This window comes from Taudactylus pleione, unplaced genomic scaffold (genome assembly GCF_031769625.1).
Source record: "Taudactylus pleione unplaced genomic scaffold, aTauple2 ptg000019l, whole genome shotgun sequence".
Classification (NCBI taxonomy): domain Eukaryota; kingdom Metazoa; phylum Chordata; class Amphibia; order Anura; family Myobatrachidae; genus Taudactylus; species Taudactylus pleione.
In genome coordinates this window covers 33,278,505-33,300,170 of record NW_028284421.1, presented here as the reverse complement: position 1 = coordinate 33,300,170, position 21,666 = coordinate 33,278,505, and the positions used below count along the sequence as shown (strand labels likewise).

At 41.4% G+C, this 21,666-nt stretch overlaps 1 protein-coding gene across 1 annotated transcript in view; it reads right to left on the bottom strand.

The window, feature by feature from the left end:
- The window catches only part of CRABP1 (cellular retinoic acid binding protein 1), a 51,697-nt gene extending 32,508 nt beyond the window's left edge, over window positions 1–19,189 (bottom strand). The window contains exons 1-3 of the mRNA XM_088444074.1: window positions 19,120–19,189; window positions 15,389–15,567; window positions 2,026–2,139 (exon numbers count right to left, since the gene is read on the bottom strand). Of these exons, the coding sequence (XP_088300200.1) occupies window positions 2,026–2,139; window positions 15,389–15,567; window positions 19,120–19,189 (363 nt within the window). The remainder of the gene's footprint in view (window positions 1–2,025; window positions 2,140–15,388; window positions 15,568–19,119) is intronic.
- Between the last annotated feature and the right edge of the window lie 2,477 nt (window positions 19,190–21,666).

Here is a 21,666-nt window from a genome sequence, read left to right as displayed (position 1 = left end):
TGTGTGTATGCATCACAAAATTTACAATAAAAAGTACTGAATTAAAAAAAAGACATAAATAAGGGACACCAGACTTATTTTCAGAAAAAAAACAACCCATAGCTTCTCCATTAGGGGAACACAATGTTATGTTGCTTCAGGATTATAACCTAGAATATAAAGCAAGGCAAAAGAAAGAGCAGTTTACTGAAATGTGTTATTTAAGGGAATTATATCGCTAATGTCATTGAAGGTGTGATATGTGTATATACACACTATTATATATATATATATATATATATATTTCTATAGTCCACAATCCACAGAGGCGGCACTCAGAGACTTCAATATATGGTGAACAAAAGACCCACTGCGTGGTAACTTTTAATGTTACATACAGGTCAACGTTTAAGGGACCGTATCCCCTTTCTCAAGACAAAATGTGTAATACATATATATATATATATATATATATATATTATCATTATTATTTTTTATCTTATTATTGATGGATATAAATATAGGAGGAACTATTTTGATAAAGCCATCTACACTGAAAAACATTGTTTGTTATATACCATTGAGAAATTTATTTTACCTCTAATAATTAATAAGGGTTAAGTTTTAAATTATAGACCATTTCATGTACTAAGAGTAACCCTAAAAAAAAGAGTCATCTCTTCTTCCATATGCCAGTATCCCTGTATCTAGTCTAGGGAGTGCCACAAACGACATTATCCTTGGTATTTACTGCCCCTTCTTATTATTTTGTATAAGTTGGCTATACACATTCATTTTTTTTTGTCTTACCTCTGATATCCTTGTGCATGTTTCTTTATACATGCTGTGTAAAATCCATCCCATGTGCTCAGTGAGTACATCTGCTATGTTACCTTCCAGTGATTGCAGTGAGAGTGGCAAATGGATCTTTTGTGTTCTGGTACTAGGGGAGGCTTGGGTAAGTAGGTGAGGGCATGACTACACCCTATTGTGATACCAGGTACTATGCAGAACATTATTATGCCCCATAGCATATTAATCATTAATAGTACCCCTGTAGTACATGAAAAACAATAGTACTGCACCCGTAGTTTTAAAATATAATTACCCTTAATGATTTTTATAAAATGGATTGTGACCTAGCTACTTTGAAAATAAAAATTAGTTGATGCATAATCAATATGGGAAACAAAAAAAAACTTATGGATGAAACTGACCACTCCCGAGGAGCACCGGACACATAATTATTTAAGCTCCAGAGAGCCTTGCTACTTAATAGATGGGCAGCCAGGTGTGGTCTCTTATGTGTGATTCACAGAGTGATGTAAGAAATCAGATGCAATTATTCATTATTATTTTTTAGGACGGTGGCACTATTCTTTATTTAATATAGGATGGGGGCAACACTTACAGTGCACACTCTAGAATTGGGCCAGTATTCTGATGGTTTAAAAAAACTATTGGGTCTCCCCCTAGCTCTAGCTTGATGATGACTAGACTGGGCTTCAGCAAAATGGACAGACAAGATACCGCAAACAACATGTTGTTTGAGTGAACACGCCTGTTACAACCACTGAATACTTTATAAGAGATCTGTGATAATGTACAATTATTTAACAGTTGTTAAATGGGCAGTCATTTACAAAGTAGACTCATAGTTGCCTACCTTTAATACTCTCTTCCCGGGAGAAGCCCAGGTAAGAGAAGCAGCAGGGGGCCGACGGGGGCGTGGCTTGACGATTCGTGTCATTAAGCCCCGCCCCCTCACGGTAAAATTGCCACGATTGGGTACAATTTACATAGGGGGCGGGGCCAAATGCTGTGATTCATGCAGAATCACGGTTTAAGCCCCGCCCCCTTCACGGAGACCCGCGATCGCCACGGGTATTCTCCTCATTCTGCCCACTTCACTAGGAAGTGGGCAGAATTCGGGAGAAATGCCTACCCTTCCAGGGGTGCGGGGGGTTACCCGAAAAATTGGGAGCCTCCCGCGAAAACTGGGAGGGTAGGCATGTATGAGTAGACTATACAAATACAAGGTCTTACCAAAATCAGCTCATCTCCTACAAGTTCCCGAGTCCAGTATGTCTTGGGCCCTGTCCCATCCACTAGAGTTTGCTTGCAATATATCTTATTTTCTTTCTCCCAGACAGGAAAACTCTGTAACCAGAAAAAAAGACTGAAGTCTGCATGTGTTAAAAAATGGATAGTGTACAGTAAACAAACAGCAAAGAAAGGTCAGTATAAAATTCGGCAGACCCAAGTCCTGTGTCTATAAGAAAAGGAATCTACCCACACTCAACCCCTATATTTCTATGTGCAATGTGGAAATAACGGTGGTAATACAGATATTGGGCTCAATCCAATTAGGTGCGATGGGTGCGATGTGCCGTTGCAACGGCGTTAAAACGGCCACTGTAACGATGACTCGCACACGCGAGTACATTGCACCTAATTGGATCGAGCCCATAGACTGTTAATGTTTTTTATTATGGTGTTGATTCACGTCAACATACACAGCATTCAGTGTTCTACTATTAACAGCAATGTGTTCTCTTGTATACATGTCTACACACAGGAAACGTATGGTTTGTACAGTCAGATGATAGCACTTATGTATATATATAACCAGTTCTGCTAGCAGACCTGTCAGCTGGAAATGTTGCACATTGTGTTGAAATAGATACAAAGTGTTCACTTGAAAGGATATTGTCACTTCTGCAACAATGTGACATATGGGAATCACAGTCAATAAGATGTTAGTCCACTGTGTTGATTCCATACCTTCTGCAGCACAACCCACAACAATAGGCTTAATCCAGTGTGCAGGGTTTCCATTGGACAGTTCCAAAACATGTCAGACACAGGACAGACCCCTCTTCTACTGCAGCGCCATTCACACTGCACACGAGTCCAGTGGAACACTTCTCCCAGCGCTTAGAGAAGACATTATCTCCCAGCACCGTGAAACACGGAAGTCCCCATGCTGTAAGCTGGGGGTTTACACTGCAGGGTTGCACAGGTCCTTCACGTGTTAAACCCTGCAAGCTACACGGGCTAGCTTGCTGGATCACTCGACCCAGGTATTCATCCTTTGCCCCTTTTACACCTAGCACAGAGGTTCCCAAACGCTCAAGGCTCCCCAACAGAATTGTTAAATCAAATTGACTGATTTACTAATTAAGTCACCTGTGCTTAACCATGTATATCTCTAAAATCTGACTGTTGGGGAGCCTTGAGGACCTTGTTTGGGAACCTCTGACCTAGCAGCAACCCGGGTTAACACTGCAATAACCCGGATTTTAGCTGTGGTGTAAAAGGGGTATAAGTAGGATTGGTCAGAAAATCTTAAACCTGAAGTAGATCCTATGTGTTGCTAAAAGGACTGATAGTTGTCACTTCTTAATAACAGTGGAATCAGTCACTGACATGCTTTCTTTGATTATTGTTATAATCTAGTGATTATGGGCCTGATTCAGATTTGGGAATAGAGTAAGAAAGAGCAATTAATTGGGCATCTTGGTAAACCATGCTGCACTGCACATGGGGCAGATATAAAATAAAGATTTAGATATGGGAGGGGTGCGTCCAAACTGAAATCTAAATTGCAGGGTAAAAATAAAGCTGTCCAGCATTTGTGGGCTACATGCAAAAGCAGCCAGTATTTACCCCACATGCAAATTTTTTTTATGTATTTGCACCCCTTGTATTGCTACATGGTTTTCTCACATACACAGGGCCTGATTCAGCAGCTGCAGCTGCACCAACAGCCAGGGCTGCCATCAGGGCGGGACTGCTGGGACTGGAGTCCCGGGCCTGGACACTCAGGGGACCCGCTCCTACCCCCCTGCTACCGTACTGTAAAAGTGTGTGCTGGCCACCCTCCTGCTCCGCCTACTTATGCACATCCCTTTGAAAAAAGTGTCACAGGCCCAGCTGGGACCCGCTCCTGCCAACACGCTGCAGCCGCAGACCACCACTGAGGCTGCCTGGCTGGGCAGGAGGACAAGGTACCGCCAGCTGTCTGCAGCTGGATGCTGCACACATGCGCAGGACCCGGCCTTGGGCCGGCATTAGCAGAGAAGCTGTCAGAGCTGAGGCTGAGCACTGTGAGCAGCAGTGGGGTCGGGGCAGGGCCCGGCTGCCTGTTGACTCCTCAGATATGTAAGCCAGTGATCTGAGAAGTCTGAAGTGAGCTGAGTTGTCTGCTTCAGTCTCCCCTGATCACTGGCTGAGAACCGATGAGTCATCAGGAAGCTCCACCCCCCTCCCCAGTCAGTGCAGTGTGTTCAGCTTCTCCAGGGACCACGACCAGCGTCGGGCATGATGACAGCAGCACAGCAGAGGAGCTAATTACCAGGAAGCAGGACTGGCCAGCATTGTGAAAGGTAAGTGTTGGAGGTGGCACAGTGTGGGAGAGAGTAGGGAAGGGGGAGCACGGTGTGGGTGAGATAAGGGAAGGGGGAGCACAGTGCGGGATTTGGAAATGGAAGCGTAATGCAGGATGTGGAGCACAGTGGGATACAGAGAAGGGGAGGCAGAACATAAATGGGGCACAATGCAGAATATATAGGGGGAAGCACATACTGTACATACAGATAATGTATAAGAAAGGACAAGACAATATATTTTTTAACAGCTTCTTTGCTGTTCAAGTTAAGTCTGCCGGGAGTCAAGTAGATGCCAAAGTCAAGCTACCGCCGAGAGGCAAGTGAGGATGCAGCGCTTGGCAAGCTGAGAGTACCCCTCTGTGTCCGCCAAGGTCAGCAGAGCAGGTAAGGTCCCAGTGGGACAACCCTTTCTCATTACCACCCTAGACCTCCAGGTTTGGTGTTGGGCCTTTTTCCCTGGGCATGCAGAGGCACATAGCAAAGCCAGGGCCACTTGCTTGTGTTTGCCTCCCAAACTGAAAGTTGCCAGCTAGTCCCTCACTATCCCCCCCCCCACCTTCTGCAGCACCATAGAAGGAGTCAAGTTACTTCTCACCCCGCCTAGGGCCGCCCTCCCGTTTCACCTCCTACATACGCTGCAATAGAGTTTTTCTTGGGAGCCGACACAACGTGACATCAAGGGGGGGCTAGTGGGGCCCTGCCCATTTTTGCAATGTCCCAGGCCCCACAATTTTTGATGGCAGCCCTGCCAACAGCAGTGGTGTCATCATGCGCCATTAGTGGGGGGAGGAGTCCACTCACAGACACAGAGGAGCCTGGAAAACAACAAGGAGGTGGATCCATGGAGCCTCAGCTGCATCCAGCAGACTGAATGGCCTTAAACCAACAAGGTTAATGTTATTGGAATAAAGAGTGGACTCAGGAGGAATTTTAATTTTACTTTGCTGGTTATAGAAAAAAATCAGGCAGTGTCACATGAAGATCTATTAGATCACAGTGTCTGTGCTTGCTGACACAGACTATTTAATTAAAGTGCTATTTTGTTAACCCTTTGTATTATATTTTGAGGACAAACACTGTCAGTGTGTCTCCCCAAAATATGATACTCCACAGATGGTTTAGAAGTCAGGGTGCGAGGTTGGGAAAAGAACCGGAGGCGAGGGGCCTGGATATATGTCTTCCTCATCCACGAATACCGGATGTTGGCTAGACCTGACCAAAGGTGCGGAGTCTAACCTACTGGGAGGTGTTCACTATTGACCCCTCCAATCTGGATATGGGTTTAAGCTGCACCAGCAGGCAGGTCCTTTGGTCAGGTATCCAGTACAAGTGGGAAACGGAAGAACATAAACACAGGGAAAGCGCAGGAGAATGGTACTAGGAGTCAATACTTGGGTAACGTACTGAGTACACACACAGTTGATTCAGATGCAGGATTGGTACAGAAGAATGGCACTAGGAGTCAATACTCAGGTGACATACCATTCTCCTGTACCAGTCCAGCGTGACAAACTGTTGGATAACACTTAGAATAATATACTAGAAGAAAGGAGCGTGGAACCTGGAACGCTGCAACAGACCCCAGGAATAATCCTCAGCGCGTCACTCGCCGCCGCACGGGACGATAGGGGAAGCCGGAGCTGAGGTGAGTAATGGCCGATCATAGGCTGCAACCTGACAGCAGGGCTGGATTAAGACTTGTGAGGGCTCTGGGGCCCCCTCCAATAAATTTGATTATGCCCACAAACTCCCCTTCCACTTTGTACAGCACGTAGCGTGCAATATGGTACACAGAGGTGTGTTGGTACTGGGTGAGCAGTGCATAGTGGCAACAAGGCACATGGATGTGTTAGCACTGTTTGTACAGCGCGTAGCGTGCAACTAGGCACATGGATGTATTGGTACTTTTTGTACAGCTCGTAGTGTGCAATAATGTATATCAAGGTGTTGGCACTGTTTGGACAGAGCGGGAACTGTGTAACAAGCTACATGTATGTGCTGGCACTGTGGGATCAGTGCATAGCATGCAGTGAGAGGCACAGAAGTGTTGGCACTGTGGAAACGGCATGTAGCACGCAATGAGATACACAGAGTTTATTGCAATAAACCTGGAGCTCAAAACTGACAGCAAGTGTATCAGAGTACACACACTCACACAGATGATAAATGCTAACAGGTGAAATTGGCAAAACCATTTACCCAGGTGCGGAGTCTAAGACCCCCACCGTATTTCATCAGGAAAGAGGATATGGACTTTACTCAGTGAAGGCCCAGGTCACGGCCTAGTGCAGTTGGTTCCCACCGTGAAAGCAACATGCAGGTATGAGGACTCACCGCAGATGGAAATGCGGGTATGGATGTGCTGCTGTCAAGGAAACCAAACACTGGAGTTTTAACAACACTAAAAAAAAACTATACTGGAGAGTATAGTTCTGGAGTAGGAGCATCTATGTAGAACACAATTGATATTCAAACACTGGAGGAGTGCATTGAGCAGCTTCTTATAGTGGCTGGCTGATGGGTGATCCCCACATGAGTCATTGGTGCTGGAGGTTAAGAGAGGTGTTATTTATGTAATCTCTAACCAGAGGCTGAGCCTAGCTGGTTTTTTTTTAAGGATTCTAATTGGGAAGGTCAGCATTCAATGACCTACTGAGTGTTGGAGGCAGGCCAGTGGTCTCCGTGACTGCTGGTACTGACACCTACAGGTTCCACTGATTCAATCCTGTTCAGTATCTGCCATTGAAAAGTTTAAAATGTAGGAATTTCTTAACAGCAAAAACAAAATCTCACATCTTATGTAGTAAGCCCATTGCGAGATCCCTGTTATGTCCCATGCAAATCTCCCCAATAGCCTCTGAGCATGTTTACTAGTGATCCTTTTTTTAATCCTTACATTAAGTCTTGCATGCATAATATGTACTATTATTTATTTTTTGGCACTTTACATTAATATTATTTGTAACTTTTTTTACATGGCTAAAAAAACCTATTCATTCCTTTGGCATTTTTCACATTTTAATTTTCTTATATCATTGCTTTGAGGGACCACTGATCAACACAAAATGCTAAAATATAATGTAAAATAAAAGAAACCCGAGTTATTTTCTTAATTAATTGGAAATAAAAAGTCAGGAACTGAGTACATAATGGAGTATTTCCAATTTGGCCGCAAGGTTTTGCCCACAAAAAATTACGTGGACCACATAACCAATTTTGGATTACTGCGGGTATGCATACTCCTGATACTCACGGTATCCAATTTAAAGAAATTGGCTGCAAGGTTGTTTTTTTTTAAATTGTGAAATCAGCCTGCCCCCTCCCAAAAAAAGAATAAAAGAAATGTTTAAAAACAAACTTTTTTGTTTTATTTCGGTGATAATTTTAGGTGGATAAAAACAAAAAAAATTCCATTTAGATAAAGAAATAACCGAAAAATGCAAAAAAAAGTAGAAAAAAGTAGTTTCGGGGTAATTTTATGTCAATTAAAAAAATTTAATAAAAATTTAATAAAACCCATAAAGCAATTATTTTAACATCCAATAATGACATTTAATTATTAGGCTAATTAAGCTAATTGGAAACTTCCAATTGCTTAATTAGTCATTAAGGTGTCTTAGGGGTCCTGAATAAGTCACAACAATTTTTCCTGAAAATAACGATTTTAGGAAAAATTAGACTTGCTCTGAAGGTAAAAATATTGCACACTAAAAAAAAGAAATAAAAATCTTGTAGCCAATTGTATGCCAAAAATCTCGCGCCTGTGGGAAAAACCTTGTGGCATGAGATTTTTGGAAAATTTGCTCCCAATTGGATAAGCACTAATATGTACCCTGTAGCACTAATATGTTCTACTTGTCATAAGCACTTTCAATTACAATTAAATTATTAATCTATTAAGGTAAGTTTGTACCAGCATTGCATATCTGGACTTTACTCAAATTATTAAATAGATTCTTGATTGAACTTCACTTGTAAGATTTGTGTCACATAGCTAGTGTTGAATCCGAAATGTTCCATTTTCATCTCCATCAGTCAGATCTGACTGTCCCACTGGGTATACTAAGGAAATCCCCTGGTCGACCCCCAGGGGAAAGGGGAGAGACTAAAATTGTGCACTGGGTACCCTGTGGGCCAGGGCAGGGAAGGTTTGAATTGCATATGCCTTCCCAGGTTTTTTCCTATAATGGACTGTCTGGGCATGCAGCAAGCCTCACATAAAGTGTTTCCTCTCCTAGCAATGTTTCTACTTGGATGGGTGGGGCTACACAGCCCAGGCACTGCTGCTCTTCCTGGTGGGCCCACCCCTGGAGACTTCACCTCTGCATCACTTTCAGGAACAGGAAGTAGTCAGAGGAGTCCACACACCATTTTACTGAGAAGTAAGTCTAATATGCTGTAGGGCCTGGTGTGTGTGTAAACTGTAAAGGGTTAATATTCTGTGTGAGACTAGTGTGTGTGTGTGTGTGTATACAGTATGTGTGAGTGGCAATAATAAACTGTTGGGTATGGTGTGTCCCTTTCCTTTCTTCCAGACACTTCTCTCCTCCCTCCACTGCAGCTATATATCCCATCTAGCACACATACCATCCCTGCTACCAGACACCGCCCTCACTGTTGCCAGATACCCTATCTGCCACACTACCACTTATTGCTGCCACTCACCCCTTCTTTCCTGCTTCTAGACACCCCCTCTGCCACATGCTTGCTCCCTACTGGCACACTGGTCCCCTCTGTCAGTCACCTCATCTGCCAACACATTTCCCTTCACATAATGCCCTACCTCATTTACCATCATTATCCCCTACCAGACTCTAGGCTGCTCTCCCTGCACTGCTTTCATAACTGCACTGGAGACAGAGAGATTACATTCACTTTCAGCTTGGTGTATGCATGTGCAGTAATTTATATATTACTGTTATAAAAATAGCCTTCTAAATGTAAAATATAGATAATATATAATTTAATTTATATAAAATGTTGATTATTAAATTAAATTATTAAAGTTTCTTTCTTTTTGCTGCTACTTCCATTTGAGCCACTGTTTTCAAATCTTCCACTGCCTGGCTGACATAATACTTTACTGACTTATGCCGCATATCCGCTAGGCGATTAAAATGAGAGATTGAACGATAACGACATCGTTATCGTTCAATCGCTCATTAATCGTTCACAAATCGGGCATAAAAGTGTCAAACGACCAGCGATGCGCACTCCCACTGGTCGTATTCGACATCAATATCGCCTGAACATGTCGGTCAATCTGCCGATAACAACAGATTGAGCATGTTTGGGGTTGAAGAAGGGTGCCTGCACTGAACGACGTATCGTTCAGTGTAGGCACTACAAGAGATGAGGAATGACTCTACGATTGCAATGTTGTAATCGTACTGTCGTTCCTCAATCGCCTATTGTATACGCACCTTTAAGGTCAGCAGTGAAGGATATGAAAACTCAGTTCAACTAGAAGAAGCATCACAGTGCTGAAGATCTACAATGCATCAATATAATAAACAAGTACCAACATAAAATGATAACCTTTATTCCATGAACTGGCCACACCGACACTAATAGCTGACCTCAACACCCTCAGCTTCGCAGCAGCACAGACTTTTCTCTCTATTATTTCATTGACCCATTGGGCCCTTCATGTCCTTGTCCCAAACTGCCATAAACTTGGTACAAGATTCTCCACATTCTTTTTTAGCAACCAGTAGGCAAGATTTCTTGTTATTTTTAAAATGTCTGGGGTATTATTGTCTCATGGCCAATGTCTTCCATCTTCCGCCATGTAATGCGGGCCATACATCAGCGCCGCAATTCCCCGATCTGATTCACGATCAAAGCTGCCGGTCGGCGGGCATCGATGATGGGTGATCCGTCAAGGAATTGGGGAAATTCTGCATGTTAAAATTCCCAGACTCGTTCCTAATCATTTTATGGTCGGGATCGGCAAATCAGGGATATCCAAAATGTTGAATTTCCCTGATGCCCAGTTCCATGCATCAGGGGATCGGGGAATTGCGTTAATCTGTGGCAGATGTATGGGCCCAATAAGACTGTGATTCTGTCAGAGTTGCCATTGGTCTCTTGGTGGCATGTCCCCTTTTTGCATGTATTATCAGGTTTGGAGAATAGCCTTTTCTACACAAGTCCAGAGTTGTATTACACCCTTTATTGTGAATTGATCGAGCTCAGGTAATATTAGAAGTCTTAGAAATCTTCTTATATTGTTGCTTTCATTTGTGCTTTTCATAGACTTATTCTCAGATTGGAATGTTCCTTATCATCATGTTTATGTTCCTGTTTATAAATGCACTGACCAAATGCTGGACTTCTCCCAGGCAGGTGTACACTGGTGGTCTCGAATCAATGAAGTGCATGACCCCTGAAGACAACTGGTTGCGTAAGGTTTAATTTTTTTCTCCTACTTAGGTAATCAGTTATTTTAATTTTTTTCTTATTTGTAATTAAGAAATCTTTTTATTGTGAGGTAAGGATTCCCTAATTATCAATTTGTATATCATGATCTAAGAAAATAAAATGTGAACAATGCAAATGGGCCTAATATTTTTATAGCCACTGTATATCATATCATGTTTAGTTATATTTAATGTCATCGTGGTACCAATTTTGTCTGAGGTATATTTTGTATTGAGTAATTCCTGTATCAGGGTCGCATAGATAAAATAGATTTTGTATAGTGATATATTATTGTCAAATAGGCTATGTTTATTAACTTATTTATTGTTTAAATATTTTTAATTGTTGCCATAGGCACCTTTATATCAGCATCTATTTAGTGTTTCGGATATTTATTATTATTAATATTTACTTATATAGCGCCAGCATATTCCATCCTCTTGGGTTTAAGAAAAATTATTAGTAGACATAGGGGCAATTCAATTGAATGCAATGTTGTGCAATGTTGAATAGCGCTGGCAATGAGTGCCTGGAGCTATTCAATTGTCCCCATTGCGCCCTGCACTTAAGTTGGGAGATGCAGTTTACGGCGTCTAATGCCAGGTGTTCAGTCACGATAACTGGCATCGCAAGTGCCGGCCGCGATGCTGTTAGCGCAGGTGCTAAGCCCGTTACTAGCATTGCGGCACTAGCTTAGTTGGAATTCTGCTTGGACCTCAGGAGGGTGCAGGCAGAAATCCTCTAGTCACAGGTTAACAGCGCAGCCAAGTGAATAGCTGCGGAAACTTGTTCCCTGCGCTATTCATCATCACATTTAATTGAATGGTTCCCACAGACTCTTATCATTATTTTATTTTGTCTATCACTCAAAGTAATGCAACCTCATGCACGACGACATGAGTGTGAAAACAGTAAAATATAGATGAAAGCAGTATATATGAACCATGATAAAGGACACTTTTTGGGCTCATTGCAGTTCCTTGTCAAATATCTTTATGTGTCTTGAGAATAATTTGCTCTGTTGCATCATTAGTGTTGTGCCCTTCCTGCAGCCTGGATGCTCTGATATATCCACCACATCTCCTCGGCTGGACTGTGTAAGAAGGCAGATGGGAGACAGCCATATAAATCATAGAGTCATGCTGTGCAATGTCAGGGTTAATAAACTGTACATCAGGTGGACTGTGTAATGTCTGGGATGTAATCATGTAGCCAATTCACGTTCAATGTGGCAGCTTCAAAATGATACACCTCACCGTAGCCCATTACGTGTATCATCACTTATACTAATGTACTTTCATTGACAGCTGTACTGTGTCCAGCTAATTCCCTGCCACTGCTGTACGTGTTACATTAATGCGCTTACACTTCCAACACTAACTGTCTTACATTAAGTGGGCCATATATTATTTCATGTTTATTTTATGGGACTTATCTATATAATTAAAAGAAGTATTCTCTCTTTGTGGAAAGTAACGTTATTACATAATGGTGGATAATAAAGTACAATTATTACTGAAATTTCATTAATAGATGCATAAGATTTTTGGCACTGAATGTTGTATTTTTGCTCTGGTTAATTTGGTTTATGTAGCTATCCAAAGATACAGTATTAATAAAGGCTAATAGCACGAGAACATACTGATTGCACCAATAATATTGCATCAAAACACATTTTATTCATTAACGTTTAAATAGTATATGCATGGAAATGCCATCATTTAGAATTTACATTTAAGTACATACTAGACATTGCTCCATCATTGGTCTTGTTGCACCATAGCACTAGCACTGTGTGTCTATAGATAGTGGCATGTCCATACCCAGGAATCAGGAAACAGCCATCTCATGCAGCAGCTATTTTGAATGCGGAAAATACAGGGAAATAAGTAAAAGCCACTTCCACTAGAATAGTACTTAGTGGGGGTTCCACTCAATGGATAGCCCACAGTTGTGCAATGTAACTCAAGCACTCTTACTCTCGCTAGGGTCATCTTCTGGAAAGTGTCATATGCACTGTCACAGGGAAGGAGGGGCTATAGCATCAAGGTCTTCACTACAAGTATCCTAAGTACAGTCGTCACATGGTGCAGCCCCTCTCCACTAATATGCAAATAGGTATGCCTTCAAGGGCATATTTAGAGAGGAGGGGGTCCGTGTGCAGTCTCCGTCCGGGGCCCCTCCTCTCTATCCGGCGGCTGACAGCGCACTAAGCGCAGCAGTAGACTCCGGGCACTAGTAGACTATACTGCTGTGCCAGAGTCTACTGCACAAAATGCGGGAAAAAAGTCCACCGTGCCATTTTGCCGGTGATTTGTACAGCGCTGCTACTACTATATAAAGGGCAATACTGGGGGTACTGCATAGGGGGGAGACTACAACTGGGGCCACTATTTAAGGGGCACTGCATAATGGTTACCACTATTGGGGGGCACTGCATGGGGGGTGGACTGCTACTGGAGGCACTATATAAGGGGCTTACTACTGGGGGCACAAGGGGCACTGCACAGGGGGGCCCACTACTGGGGGCACTGTATAAGGGGCACTGCATAGAGGGGATCGCTACAGGGGGCACTACTGGAGGCCTGCATAAGGGGGTCCTCTCCTGGGGCACAGGGGGGCACTGTATATGGGCACCACTACATAAGGCTGCCCCTGATCTTTATTTTTACTTTACATTAATGCCATATGGACCTGCCTCCTCCCTGGAACACTTGTGTAGGGGGGGGTGCGCTGGGGGGGTGCCATAGCACGCACATACTCCGGGCACCTTGGCTACACGCTACTCCTCTGCCAGGGCCGCCTGCATGCATTTGCCCCCCAGGCTAAAAGTTGCCAGCCAGCCCCTGCTTGGGGGGGAGGTTAGGGTTAGGCACCCCTAAGGGAGGGTTAGGGGTTAGAATAGGCTAGTCAATACTTACCTTTCGACGATTGGGATTTTCACTGCTGCCGGGCCTTGCGGCCGGCAGTAAATCATACTGAATCCGTATAAGGTACGAAAGTGACGCCATTTCTGTTGCATCCATAACATTTTGAGATATTTCAACTAAATGAGATGCATCAATCCTTTGAGAGAGGTAGGGGTAGATTTACTAAAGCTTCTAAATCGGACATGTTGCCCATAGCAACCAATCAGATTCTGTAATTTTCTAGGATGCAAAATTGAATCTGGTTGCTATGGTCAGCATCACCACTTTTCATTTTCAGAAGCTTTAGTAAATCTACCCCATTAAGTGGAGGCAGGGGTTCCGGGAGGGGAAGAAACAGGTACTAATTACCCGCCCCCCCTCACTACCTGTCAGCAGTCTCTGTGCTGGGCTGCAGTGGTGCCAGGGAGGCTGCTGCCGCTGATCAGCTGTCTCCTCTGCATGTGCAGGTGGGGGACAGAGGGGAACGATCACACTGATTGCAGCCCCCTTTGCCCTGCACACCCCCACCCCTCCCGGATTTGCCCCTAGGTGCTGCAAATACTTTTTTATGTGGGGGAGGCCCAAGCTTCCTGCTATTAGGCCACACCCCCAAAAAGCACTGGGGCCTGTCCCAGCTCTCTACGGGCCTGAGTGGAGGAGTTGCCCATAGCAACCAATCAGCTTTTACTGTCATTTTATAGACTGCACTAGATAAATGATAGCTTGAAGCTGATTGGTTGCTATGAGCAACTTCTTTACTTTCTCTCTCTCTCCCTCTTCCATGGTCTGAATTTACCTGACATCATCAGCATAATAACCTTGTCTCATTACATTGTGAAGTGGGTTATACATTTAGCAAAGAGCTAGAGATATACAATACAATAAAACAAATAGATATAAATAAGAGTTAATTAGATAGAGTACATGTTCAATTTGTAAAGGATTATTATGGTCAGACTAGGATTATGTGGTTTTTGCCTGCCACAAATCTCTCTGTTTTCTATAACTACATTCTCATTTCATTTCTTTGTAATAGCATCACCTTAAGATAGGTACACACTATAAGATTATCTGTTCAATCTGGCTGGTTGGAATGTAAATCTGGTAATGTACAGTATGGGAGCAAATTACAATCAACTATTTGGTCCCAAAAACTGGAAACAGACAAAAATGGTTGCTGAGACAAATTGGTTAAATCTATTTGATTTAACCAATTTGTCCAAACTACTGTTCAGACATTACCATATTTTTGTTTCAACCAGCCAGACTGGAGAAATAATCTTATAGTGTGTTCCTAGCTTTATAATGGCTACAATTGCTCCTCCCTTATTTCATAGTTTTGCTTTTCTCTAAGGAGTCAAATAAAGACATTGATGATATACTGTATCTGCTCCTAGATATGTCCAATGCTCTCCACAACTCAACAGGCTGAGCTGTAATACTACATGGGTGCAGTGTGTATGTTCTTATTTTTTTCCATTATACATTCTCACTTAATTTCACGCGTACAGATCATCATTTCTGCATAGCAGCCACTGATGCCTACTGTATAAGCCCTTATTCCACTGTTATTGGTTTGTTTCACCACCTAATGTTTGTGAACATGATGGGTCCGTACAGGTCCAATGTTTGTAAGTGTAGAGTGTTGCACCAGTAAAGAACCTGGGGTAGGTGAGGAAAAAGTACCTTGCATTTCCTGCCATCAACAGTCTCCTCATCAAATTCTTCTCCAACTGTGAATCGGATTTCTGTGGTTCTGACTGTGGTAGATGTCTTAATATAAAACTGATCTCCATTTTGACGAATCTCAACGTGGGGTTTGGAAGCTGCAGCCACTGCTACCTTCCTAAGCATTGCGTTCACACCTGTATAATGATACAAAAGTAATTACCCACATTCACATTAAAGATTTCTTATATAATAACAAAATTATAAAAGCAAAATATCATTGCCCTATATAATTTATATGATCAACATAGGTGCAAAATAACATCACAGCTGCCTGTGTTTCATGCTTGTCATTCATCCTCTGCAGTTCAATAATGTTTTTAAAACATTCTAATCTATGGGGATTATTATTTAAGTGAATCCAAACTGCCTGGCATAGACTCAGGATTTGTGCTTGGCAATGATATTGTACACTGTGAGTGACCACTTGCACAATATACCTTCTTCTGTGTGTTATTCTTAGTTACATTAATACTATATTCAGGATAAATGAGGTTTTAATTAAAGCTGCACTACCACAGGGGTCGGCTACATATAGCCATTTTTCCTAGGGTTAGTGGGAGAACCAATCACAAGCTACTTTCAATGGATTGTAGTTTTTGATTGGTCAAGAAGACATACCCGGTAGCAGAGTATTACAGGAAACCATTTTCAGATGTGGATTAGCAATGGATCATGATTACAAGCTCCCAACCTCATTTTCTGTAGTTGATACATTTTTTTATTTAATTTCTTTTTTGTTTATATCCGGTACATAATAGTGAAATGTATCATTATTAATAATAATTAAACTGCAGTAAGGAAGATTAGCACTTAGTTGTAAAGATGTGCTCATGTGTGAGGAGTGGGCAAATGCGCAGAATGGGCCTTGCGTCGTCACACGCAGTGCCCCCTAAGCCGAAGCCTGATTGACATGCTGCAGCCGTTTGGTGGCAGTCACGGGATCCGCTTTACAAAATGGGAGCATATTGACCCTATTTTGTAGGCGTGCTGAGGCCAGGTTCTGCATCTTCCGATGCAAATTTTCTGGCCCGGCAGAAGAGTTCCGGCTGCTTACTCGGCTTACTCAGATGGCCTATGGCTGTGACTGGTCGCAATTGTGATCCGATGTTGCGTCTTTGGATGCAACACTAAGATCTGCGATGCCAACAGGAGGTGTCTTTTTTTCTTCAGCCGCCCCCTGAAGCATTACCATATGTTCGCAGCGGCATCGCTGCTGCATCCATAGATGCAGCAGCGATGCGAACAGCGTACAACTCTGAATCACACCCAGAAAGTACTGTTATGATAGTTGAATGGTGGTCGGTCCATTTTATTCTACTAATTTCCAATATTTCTTTGACTGGTTGCATTTTTTTTATATTAGTGGTAGTTTTGATGAATGTTGCATCTTAGTAACTGATCATACAGTGTTATACTAAGTAAAAATGCTGTTCATGTAGAAGATAATTAAAACCTATACATCTCCATTCTGCAGTTATCACCAGGGTTCCTTCAGCCTACTACAAAAGCTTAGTCATCAGTACAGGTCTTTTTTGTGCACTACGCTTACCCGTAAAAGTGGAACTTAAAAGATCAATACCGTCGATAGAACCATATTTTCTTAAGTGGACTGATGTATTACAAAGTTTTGTTTCAATGATTAGAAATATTTATCAAATTCATAGTAATCTAATGCCGCGTATCCATTAGGCGATTTTAATGAGCGATTGAACGATTACGACATCGTAATCATTCAATCGCTCATTAATCGTGCACTATGATGTCGGAAACGACCAGCGATGCGCGCTCCCGCTGGTCATTTCCGACATCAGTCATCGCCTGAACATGCCGGTCAATCTGCTGATAACGACAGATCGACCATGTTCACGGATGAGGGAGAGTGCCTACACTGAACGACAAGTCATTAATTGTAGGCACTACAGGGGATCAGGAACGACTGTATGATTGCAATGTCGTAATCATACTGTATTTGCATAGTCAGGTTGTGGATGCGCACCTTAAGATTCCCTACACTGTATGGGAGCTATTTGTTTGTTACTTATAGTTTAGTTATGCTGTTGGGTTTTATAATATGTCTGTCTATAGAATTAGTGACTGGCTTTAGAATCTTCTCTGATGAGACATGGATTTGCTTACCTTGAATCAATGTGAAAGAATTGTACATTTTAGGAAAGGCTGATTACATTAATTTGTATCTGATTCTGTACAAAATGCCATAAAAATCAATTATTATGAGCATAGCCAAAATAAACATATATGACTCCAAAGACTTAAAATTGACAAACTAATAAAAAATCTTCTTTTTGCACTAATTATTATATCATTTTCCAGTATACCAAAGATAAAAATGATTATTAGTTGATAAGACCATTACTTTTACTCCTTGATTATTGAAATCTACTAAACTAAACTTGTTTCAAAGTCATATTTCCATATTGTCGCAGGTATAGCTCTACCTAAAATATTATCACATAGATATCAGCATTACTTTACTGCTCGGCTAAGATTCCAACATATCTGCTTGTAATATTTTCTTGCATTTATGTTTTAACTATATGCTCTATCACCTGTAGATAGTCCAATCTAAACTCAAATAATTTACATCAATACTCTTCAATCTGTAAAGTAAATACAATCACCTCTCTTATCGCCACCTCTATTTCACATTGTTTAAGAGACAAAGTGGGGTATCCAATTAGCAGCACTAAAGTAGTGCTGCTAATTGATCATGGCGGAGCTATCCTATTAGCCCCGAAGTGCCTCCTAATGCTGTCACTTACCATGGATATCCACGATAAGTACCGTTTTTCCACCCCCAAAAAGGCGAAAACACATAGGCTGCGAGCTTATCGCGGACACTATGTGTTTTCGTGAGATATATCCTATTATTTAATTCTAAATAATAGGATATGGTGAAATAAATCATCAGCGAAAACCGGGGATATTCAGCAAAAAATCCCCATTTTTTGCCAATCGCGGGGATCCATTAGCGCCCGGACAATGTTCGGAGCTAATTGGATACCGCCCAAAGTATTTGGGTAAAATCTGGTAAAGTGAAAAGTATAAAAACACAAGGCTATTTGCATTATTCCATCGTGTAAAAAGTAAAAATATGTTAAACTTAATATAAAAATATATATCTACAGTAAAAGTTTTGTAACTTTTTCAATATTATAAAATGTTTTTTTTTTTTGTGCTGCACTTAATCTACCATAATGAAAAACCTACAGCATTGTAACAGTTAAAAATACTGTATATGGGGAAATTTGGTGCTAAAAAATGCAGGAAAAGGTAGTGTAATATGACGGAATTTGACTCACTGCAATACATTAGAGAACAAAAGGACCGTGAGAGAAATGTGTACAATGAGGATACGTAAAATATGACTTTGACTGTATCTAATCTCTTCTCGTCATTCGCAGAAGCAGTCCTTATAGAGCACTATTCATTGCAACAAAAATAATTACCGATAATGGTATAATAAAGATATATAATAGCGAAATCAGCATTGGAGCACTTAGGAGCAGTTCTTAGTTCCTTATGTTCAATGTGCAAGCCAAAGCTTTACATAGGAAAAAGGTAAGGACTTCTCACAAGATATATAATAAGCTAGACATACAGTATAGTACAGTAATATGATTACACCAAGGATGTTGATGTGCTGCATAATTATTTGCCAGCCTTACCAAGAGCTTTCAGAAGTTCGTCAAAATGCTCACTGCTTTTCATTTTCCAAATTCCTGCAAAATCCGGCATGATGTATATGTTAATTCCACGGAAGCCGTTGGCGGTGAGCAGGACAGAAATAAAGGGACTCAGGAAGGACGCTCTGATTCCAGCCAGACGTCTAAATGAGTCCTGTCTTATTCTCTTATGTGTGTCATCTTGATGGAAGAGAGAGGGGGTGCCCCTCCTTCTGCCCTCTTCTCTGCCCCCCTCTGCAATGTCAGATTTTCATTTGGAACATAAGCACCTTACCAGGACATACGCATGGTATGCAAATAATGAATAAGATTCCTTCTCAGCTGCAGCTTCAGTACTAAGGTCTAATGGATAAAAGTACGAGAGTGGTTTCATAATTATTCCCAGTTGAAAATAATACATCAAGTATCTTTGTAATTATAAAAAGTGTATTCCATATTCTAAATTTGTAACTGATGGATTGGTACAGGTTTGTACCTATTTCCTTTTTAGCTATGGTTTTCTGCAATAAGCACAGAAAACTAAAACACTATGGGGTCTATTTACTAAGCTGTGTTAGGAGATAAAGTGAACAGTGATAAGGTACCAGCCAATCAGTTCCCAACTGTCATTTTTCAAACACAGCCTGTGACATGGCAGTTAGGAGCTGATTGGCCGGTACCTTATCTCATTTCACTTTGTCTCCTAACACAGCTTAGTAAATAGACCCCTGTTTCTCATTGTTCCTTACTAGTTTCCGATATATAAATTCATATAGATATAAGGTTTACACTTGAGTGTATGATATATATGTGCACAGTTTATGGCTCCTAATGTAAAATTGTTTAGATCTGCTCTATATTTTGTGAATTTTAGTACTTTTATAGTATGATGGTTTGGGTTTTATAGTAATATGTGTCCAATGTTGGGGTGCTTGTGATGTAGCCTTCATACCCTTCTCACATACTATATGACATACTGATTGGTATGCACAGGTGTAATGTTAAAGTTTTCATTAGCATACCATGAGCAGAGGGGTTTGCCCATGTACCCTCAGGCAGTGTAACAGTTAATACATGTCACAGCTGCAGTTTGGGTTTGATACACTGTCGCAGCTGGTAGATGGGTGTGGAACACTTGGGACATTGATGCAGACATTAAGGTGTCATAAATACAAGTGCCTTCTGGCTATCATGACATGCACTGCTATAAATCTGCATAATATGACACTCCCATTATTATTTGTATGCGCAGTTTTCACCAGATTCAGGGCTGCCTGCTGAGAGTGGCATCAACAGTGGGTTAAGGGGTCACACTCCTATATGGAAAACCTGACCTAAAAAAGGAGAATGTTTGTTGTGTCTTCATTAACTCCTTAGTACTTTAGCAGCTTACTTTCTATCTTCTAACCAATGGTGACTGAGCTCCATTCACCAGCTGTGATGTAATAAATTACACATCACTAAAAGCCAAGAGATTCACTAATGGTTATATTGTCAGGAAGACTGAGTATATGAAATGGGAACACTTTGCAATATGAGCATAACATTATCATTTTTATTATACTGTATATGGGGCTTTATTGCATAATCAATATTTGCATAGTGTCTTCAATTTAGATAAAGATTCACAGCAATATCTAAAAATGTGAAAATGATGTACGGTGCATACCTAAACCAAAATGACATATGTAATAAGCAGTAAACCATTCTTGAGTTAGCTTGCAGTTGAAATCTGGCTTAAGCAACCTGTGGGTCTTCTGCTGTTGGGGAACTACAAGTTCCAACATGTTTTGCCATCTTTAAAAGTATTGTAGGATCCATAGGTTGCCTACCTCAGATCTATTTCATCACAACTATAAAGTTACAGTTATATACTTTATGTTGCATCACTAGGTCATGAAAGAAAATATTGAACACACATCAGGAGCTGATGCTGAGTGTAATGCACAGACAGCAAAATCTTTTTATGCATTCAGAGATGAACTTGCAAAGAGCCAATCAGAAACAGTTACTGTAGATAGAGCTGGGCAAATACAAATAGTTTGGTTTGGGCAGGCGATGCATGTGTGTCTCTGAATGGTCTGCATTTGTTTGCAAATACATTGTGCTAAGCTTACATTACTCTACCTGTTCCTGCAGCTGTCGTATATGCATGAGCCTCTTTTTTGGGCATGCGTAGAACACTAGGCTCCTATGAACATTCATTTTGGAATAATCATATGCAAATTTAATTTACACACACTAAAAAGTACCCACATGATAGTGCTATTTACTCTTACCTGATCTTATCACAACTGCCAACTGTTATATGGAAGTTACAGCCACAGTGTAGCACAATTAGTTTTTGTATTTCTTATTACACAATGTCAAGAAATTAAGGGACATGTCCATAGTTAGTGTGAGAATACCGCACTAATAGCAGCTCCTTTGCCAAATCAGCCTAACTGGTCTGCAGAATCATTTAAACAAAGTCAACTCGAAAGATGAAAAGGCACATAAGTATACAATTACAAACAGCCACAGAGGGTTCACTTCACAAAGATCTTACTA